Genomic DNA, 7,826 nt, shown 5'->3' with positions numbered 1-7,826 from the left:
CGATCCCGACGCCTTCTCCCTGGCAATGCGCATGATTCTGCGGCTCTGTGCACTGCGCGCTCCAACCCACCTTGAAACGGGGCCTGCCTCCCTCCCTCTGCCCACCGCCCCGGCACTGGCAGCGCCCCAAGCCAATCAACGCCCACTCTCTTTCCCTCCGGCCAATAGACGCCAGGCGGGGGCGGACCAGAGGAGCTAAAGAGCCCAGGCTAGGCTACGCCCTGAGACTTTGGGTGAGCTGTGCCCTAGCTACTAGTGCAGGTGCTTGGTGCATGTCAGGAGAGAGGGAGAGGGGGCTGCAATAGGAAAGGAGGGATGGGGAGAGTGGAGGGAAGGCAGCAAGATCCAGGGATGAGGGCATGAAAAGGGCACCAGGAGGATCCTTTGCACCAGCCAGGGGCTCTGCAATGAATGGTCTCCAGCAAGAAGGGCACTTTTGAGATAGGATGATGCTCCTTATTGATGGTCGGTAGTACTATGATTTGGTATGTGGCCACTTTGATAGCAAGTGTAATCACCACCAGAGGACTTGCAGCTCAAGGTGAGTTGAAGTGCAGCATCTCGCTGCTGTTTCCCCCCGTCTCCCAGTCCTTCTGCCTCTAGCAAATAGCTTTTCGATCTGCCTGCCCCCCTGCCTCTTTATTTTATCTTTATTTTTTGCCAGCCTCCCCTGAGTTGCAAGCATCTGAGCCTTTCTGTTGTTGTTGCAAGTTTCACTCCGGGAAGGAGGAACTGTCAGGGGGATTGTATAAACTTGCAAATCTAAAGCAGCTGATTTGGGTGCCGGGAAGCTAGTTGTGAGAGTATTTCAAGAGTCTGCCTGCAGGGAAACCTTTTGGTCTGACCAGTAGAAGATGCTTACAAGAAAGAGCAGGCTAGAGAGAGAGAATTTTTCTTTCTCATACTTTTCTGAAGCATCAGAAGAAGCATGAGTTGGTATTTTATTTGTAGCCTGTCTATTATATTCTTTGCTTCAGCTTTTAAGAGCGGTGGTTTCTTTCTTTCGTTTTTTCTCCCCCCCCCCCCCCCGCCCCCGTTTTTTAAGGTGTGGGGAAAGCTTTCAGAGTCTGTAGAGAAATTCCAGGTAGACAAATGTAGAGTTGGCCAATACATTTTATTTTTGATTAAAACGTTTATTGTATTAGCCAACAATTTTTTTTAAAGTGAGCACTCAATGTTGCTATTTTAACAATGCTACTAGAGAGCCATTGAGGGGCTGTTCACTTTTTTTTATCCTGAAGAAAAATATCAAAAGGGGGGGAACCCAATTTAGCAGAGAAGGAATTTGTTTCTGCTGGTCACCAGTTAACAGCTCACCTTTTGTGTTAGAAAGATGTGACTTTAGAGACCTCTTTTGAAGCCCTAGAATTAATAGGGGGAAAAACCCTGGGTCCTTTTCCATGTATTTTTTTTTAACTTAAAGCTGAGCAAACTTAATTATGTGGCAAATGCCAGGTAGGAAACATTTTTTTTCCAATCTGTTGTGGACTTGTAGGTGCTTGTGATCAAATGACAGGTGCAAACTTCTAACAGGAGGTGTTGAAATCGATGCAGTGCGCTTGTTTGGGAGGCAGTGGAGAGGTGGGGGGAATGTGAAATCTTATTCAGAGATGTGACTTCAGAGCAAACGTCCTTGCCTTGAGCAACGCGCTGGTAAAATGGGCTGGCCGTACTGCTATACGGCTACCGGTTACAGCATGAGATGCGACTCGTTTCATGTGCATTGCTTATGTATGATGGTTAAGTACTTTAAATGATTCCTAATAGTGCCTGGCAAAACAGGGTTTTTTATTCCTTTTAAGGAATCGGCAGAAAAAGAGCTAGAAGCGCCTCAAGCATCTTATGAAAATGCTAATCATGTTAAAATGACCTCCCTGAGGGCAGTCAACCAAAACTCATGAAGTTTATGAAACATTAGCTTGCACACAGCACTGTGCATTGTGTTCTTGGGTTTGGAGTCATTTGAATGCTGCAAAAATACTCTCCGGGGCTTTGGAATTTTCTCTTTCAAGAAGTGAACCAGATGAGCCGTGGCTGGGAAGGCGAGGAGGCTGTGAGTGACTGATCCCTGTGTGAGGGAAGGAGAGGAAGCCAGGATATCTCTCGCCCACGCCGACAGGAGGCACGCTTCCTATAGGTTTTTCTTCAGCTACTTTTCACTGGGCCAAAGTGGCCTCCCCAGACCTGCCACTCAAGGGGGATGGAGCAGGATGAAGTTTCTCCTGGTTAAAAGCCCTTCCCTGCTTTAGTGAAGGTACAGTAGGATGTGGTCAATGCAAAGTGTGTCTAGTATTGTTTTTAGAGAGCGTATCTCATCCCCTCTTTTTCTCTAGGCATAGGGGTTTTGGAGCAATGTCAGCCCTGCCCCGCTGGTCGTTAATGGCATTTCTCCAGTGGCTTTCATGCTTGGATCCCCAGGAGCATCACACTTACTCAATAAGCCTCAAACGCTCCCTTTGTGAGGTGGGTGGTATCCTCTCCATTTTACAGATCAGTAAACTGAGATGGAGATTTGCTCAAGGTCACTAAGGCAGAGCTGGGAATAGAACCCAGGAGTCCTGATTTCCCATCTCCTGCTTCAGCCACTTGATAGCATTCCTTCTCATCAGTGGCATTGCCTCATTCATCTGGCTGTCACCAGCAAACCCCTTCAACTTCAATGTGGATCCACAGAGGTGTTTCTTTAGCCAGCTGACCCTATTACGCCTTCCAGCCAGTGGTGACCAACAGGTTATATAGCTGAAGAGGTCAGATGACTACTTCAGTTCCAGCAAATGCCTTAATCAAGGGAGCCCGATGGAAAATTAAATTTCGACTTCTTGGCGAGAACTTAATGCTTGGAAGTGAGATTGGCATCTCCACGAATGAATCATAGCAGTCCAGTGGGCTACTGAAAGAACATCTATAGCAGCCCTTTTTCACCAGCCCTCCATATAATTGTCCAATTGCCTGTATGCTTATTGGATAGAAAGGACATTTATCAAGAGTGGTAATTGACCAGGTGTCCCCTCTCAACTGCCTGAGCCCAAGGCTGTAGCCCTGCAGGTAGACAGTGGTTGCCATTCAAAGTGACCCTTTCCTGATAGCCACCACCATTATTTCTTCTTCGCAGTATAGGGGAAAGCTGGCATCTCAGTCCCATATTACTGTTTATTCTGGGTACTGTGGTAGTGCCTAGGAGCCCCAGTCAAGGATGGTGCTAGGTGCTGCACAAAAACTGAACAAAAAGACCAGACACTACCTGCTCCAAGGAGCTTACAATCTAAGACACAAACCGGTGGAGACAGGCAGACAGATGGGTGCACAAGGAAGAATGGTAGCCTCTGTTAGGCCGATGTACTCTGAGGCCAAATACTGTAATGGCCCTCAGATACGGGCCCCCTGATAGGCAACTCCACTCTCCAAGTTCTCCATCGTTGCAGGGTCTGTTGCGCCCTACCCTGATGGCAGGTATATGCTGAGTTAGGGATGTGATGTGATGTCCTCCGCCGTGGTGACTCCCTGTAAGTTGCTGCTTCTCCCTTGCTGCTGATGGGCTACGCTTGGCATCTGTAGCTGGTTCAAAGAGTTGGCCAAGCCCTTTCCACCAGCTGAAATGCTGGGGTCTGCCGAGCAGGAGGATAATTTGCAGGGGCAAGTCCAGAATGATCCTCTGTCTCATGGAGAGATAAAGAGGGGAAGTTCTTGTTGCTTAAAAATACTATGAATAGAATCTCTTCTTTGCTGGAGGGTCGGGGTGGGGGTGGGGAGAAGCACTCTGCCCTCTTCCTGAGTGGAAGGGGATGCTTAACTCTGCGAGTGCCGTAGGGAGACAGAGAGCTCCCAGCTGGGGCAGTGCCTGCATGTTAAACATGGAGAAACAGGAATTCTGGGGCAGAGCATGTGCATTGATGGGGGTCAAGGGACTTGGTGTCATGCGTGTGTGCGGGTATGCGTGCACGTGTGCGTTGGGGGTGTGTGTGATGAGTGAGTAGAGTAGACGTGCTGAGTGAGTGTACTATGAATAATGCGTGGGAGCAGACTGAGTAGACTGTGCGTGGGGCGGGCGAGCTGTGTAGTGAGTCTGCATGTCGATGAGGCTGGAGTGCCATTGTGTGTATCATGAGTGAGGCTATTGTGGATGGTAGGGGAGTGCGTGCGTGTGCTGTGTATTGTGAACCTGTGTGATATGAGTGAGTGCACTATGCATAGTAGGTGTCCTGTGTGTTGTCAGTCGGCTTGTGTGTGTTCTTTCCGTGTGCTGTCCCAGCTTTGCACAGGTAGCTGACTAAGTAGACCTTGATATTACTACAAAGGGTTAAGGCAAAGGACCCCAGCATTATAACAAAAACAAACTGGAATAAACAATTTACATCCTACTTTACAACATTTGTTTTATAACATTTGTTTATCATTTTTGTTTCTAATTGTTTTAAACAAAACATCCCTATTTATTTCCTTAAGCCACCTTCTCTTGTACTAAATTAAAATGCATTTGTACCAGCTGAAATATATTTACGTAAATATTTACTGCCTAGAATGCTAGCAAGAGCTTTGCCAAGTTTGTGTACTGAACAGTGAACTTGTCAGCATTTGCTTTAATACCTGGCCCATCTTTAGTTCTCATCCTCTGCTTTAGGCCTCAAATCTTGCATCAGGCCCGGTGCTCCAAGCTCTCTCTCATGCACATTGAGGACCGTGGGGGTGTGTCCCCTGTGCATAATTGTCCTGTGCACGAGGGGGCTCGTGAGCGTGTATGTGTTGTGTGTCACAAGTGAGCATGATAGAGGTCAGTGCACAGCAAGGGCCCTGAGTAGATGTGTACTATGCAGTGTGTGGAGGGGTCATGTGAGCACGGGAGGTCCGTAAGGACTTTCTCCTTGGGCTTTCAGGCAGGGCAGGCTAATGGGGAGAGCTGTCTGTGGAGGGCTGCTCTGTGTGATTCCTTAGAGCAGTGGTTTTCAACCTATGCTCCGCGAACCTCTGGGGGTCCACAGACTATGTCTAAGATTTCCAAACGGGTCCACACCTCCACTGGAAAATTTGTAGGGGTCTGAAAATGAAAAAAGGTTGAAAAGCACGGTCTTAGAGGGATGACTAGCCTGGCCTCAGTGTCCTGGCTCTGGAGAGCTGTTCTGTCTCCTCTTGGGATGCCTCCATGTGCATCATCTCTGTGGGTGCAGCCCAGCAAGGTCTTACCCTTAACCTGTGGGTCTGAGGCAGGACAGAACTGGGCAGCTATCTGCATGAGCCTGACCTGCTAGCTTGCGTTTCTGCAGCTCTTCAGCCAATAAATGAACTGCGAGGAGTCTTCTAGGCCAATAGAATTTGGAAACCAGAAGTTGTCCCCACCAGGCTGGTAATAGGTGGGAGGAGACGGCCCAGGGTTCTCCTCTGTCCTTTCGCTGCAGCTACATGCCCCAAAAAACCTTCAGCGCACGAGACAAGCTGGCCAAAGCCAAGGAATTCAGAGTGAAGGCTGTAACTCCGTATCGCCTGCGCGTGACCCTGGAGGCAGCTAGGCAGTGGCAGCCTTCGCTCCCGATGACTTGGCTTTGCAAAGTTAGTGCTGAAATCTGCAGTGTGTTTATTCTAGGCCCTGTGTGCTCTGGTGGTGGCACTGCACCAGCGTGGGTGGTCTGTCAGATTCCCCCTGTGTTCTACCACCGTGCTCTACAGCACCCCCTGCTGGGAGAAGTGGGCACTACAGCGGTGTGTGCCTCAAGCAGTCTTTCACTGGTCCCTGTAGTAGTTCCAGCTGGGAGATGCTGGTACTGCAGCAACGGCGGGTCTGCTCGCAGCTAGCACCCCGTTCCCTGCAGCCTCTCCTGGCAGGTGAAGCTGAGATTGGACTAATTGTGAGCTGTCCCATAGCCACAACCTCCCATCGTTCCCTGCAGTGCTGCTGGAACTGTGGGCAGGCGCGTACGCCCCTTGTTGCTAAAGTGCTGATGTCTCATCACAGCATGCAGTAGATACGGTTCTGGAGTCTCCTTCGCATCCCCTTTGATAAGTGTCAGTCCTCCTAAGTCACTGATTGGAGTTCGTAAGGGCAGCACTACGTCGCCTTGGCTGCTGTCTTTGCCTCTTCTCTTCCCCCTTTCTGCCTGCTTCTGGCTTCTGCAGCCATCCCTAGTATCTTGAGGGGTGGGCAGTCTCAGCCTTCTGCTCACCCCTCCGTGCCCCGGCTGAGGAAATAGGTGCTGAGGCGTCACATGGTGATGGCAGGATGCTGTATTGTGATTGCCTTGGCTCTGTGGTCCTGGCCTTGGCCCGGTCCTTCTGGTGAGCGCTAGCTGGGAATCTGCACTTTGGCTACTTGGGGATCTGCCCTTCCTGTCCATCTGTCTTGCTGCAGGGCGGAGGTGGGTGTGTAGATGTCTCCCTTGTGTTCTCTGTTGTCTCCTGCCCACAGGAAGAAGGAGAGAATCAGGCTACAGGAGACGGATGGTGGGCTGGGCTCTCTGAAGCCTAACGGCTAATAGCACTTTTGCCTGTTACAGTGCCTTCTGTCTGAGGCTCTCAAAGACCTGACAAGCATGAATGAGGGGAGAAAGCATTGTTATTCCCTTGTTTCCGTTGGGGAAACTGAGGCACGGAGCGGGGATGTGCCTTCCATGAAGTCCTCTTGTGAGCCAGTCGCAGAGCTGGGATCAGCACTGATTGACCCTGACTCCTGATCCTGTGCCTTAATTAATTACAAGACTTGGTGATTATCCCTGCCCTGTAAGGTGACCCTCCCCCACCTTCCCAGGGAATTCCCTCCCTTATCCTCAGCTCAATAAGGAGTTCCACCCTCTTCATGTAAATGAGAATCACTGTAGCTGAGGACCTGTGGCAGTCGTGGCATGAACCTGAGGCAGACCGTCACGCCATACGCACTCAGGAGCTCCCTCCAGCTGGAGAAGTGGCCCTTTGCAGTGCAGTCTCTCAAGACCAGGCTGGTAACATTGGGTAACTCCATGCTGCTCCCCTTCCAGTGTGGAGCCCCGTGACTTGGCATAGCAGATCTCCCCCTGAGAGCTCTCCATCCCTTGTCCTGGATCAGAAGCTCTGATTGCAGGGCTTAACCAGCAGGGACCAGAAGGACCATTTAAGGCCTTTGCTAAAAGCTCTGGGTTCCTGCCTCCTGCCCCACTGAAAGTGTCTCCTAGTGCCACGCTGCTCCTTCCTTCCTACAACTTGGGGACTCCAGGGGAAGGGAGGGCAGCAAGGACCTCTCTGGCCTGGTGACCCCGCCACCCCAGCCCAGCTTTCAGAGATGGCTAGGAGGCCCACACCATTACTTTAGTAACAGGATAGACCCCCCAGAATGGGAGAAGGAATAATACAAGGAGTTGTGAACTCAGTGGGCTTCTGATCTCACACCAGTTTCACAGAGGTGAGATTCTACTGGGTTCAGTGGCGTTATTGTAGCTGTCATTGGAATAAGGCCGTATCTGTCAGGGAGCGGCAAGGGGAGGGCATCTGTAAGGATAAAGTTGTGGGTGGTTTCTTCATCCTTGAGGGTTTGGAGTGAAACACCAAGGTTTCTCTAAACAGTCTGCAGGAGCTACTCTGGCTTTGTCCCCAGGTTGCTCCTCTGGTGCTACAGGGATCATCGCCGGTGGGACTGCTTAACTCAACCGAAAGGGGCTGCAGAAGGTGATGCTGAACTCAGAGCCCCGGGGTCTCTGTAGGTCCTGGCTGTCCCTGCTGGAGCAGCGTTTCTTGCCTTGTCTTGCATGACTTAGAGCACAGGGGGCTGGGAAATGGCATGCCAAGGACTCGGTGTGGTGTTCCATGCCTTGGATATCAACACCCTGCTGGGTGTTCATGGGAGCGTTTGGACTGGCATCTGGCCCCGT

General features: G+C 50.6%; 1 protein-coding gene across 5 annotated transcripts in view; it reads left to right on the top strand.

Moving 5' to 3' along the window:
* The first annotated feature begins 230 nt into the window (after positions 1-230).
* The window catches only part of IGSF9B (immunoglobulin superfamily member 9B), a 106,607-nt gene continuing 99,011 nt past the window's right edge, over positions 231-7,826 (top strand). For all 5 annotated transcript variants that reach the window (XR_010593022.1, XM_005309982.4, XM_042851932.2 and 2 more), the window contains exon 1: positions 231-541. Coding sequence is in view for 4 of the 5 variants with exons in the window: in XM_005309982.4 (XP_005310039.2) it covers positions 463-541 (79 nt within the window). In the remaining variant the exon portion in view is untranslated. The remainder of the gene's footprint in view (positions 542-7,826) is intronic.

The sequence above is a fragment of the Chrysemys picta genome, chromosome 16 (genome assembly GCF_011386835.1).
Source record: "Chrysemys picta bellii isolate R12L10 chromosome 16, ASM1138683v2, whole genome shotgun sequence".
NCBI classification, from domain to species: Eukaryota; Metazoa; Chordata; order Testudines; family Emydidae; genus Chrysemys; species Chrysemys picta.
The sequence above is the reverse complement of the archived record's forward strand: the minus strand, read 5'-3'. Positions and strand labels throughout refer to the sequence as shown.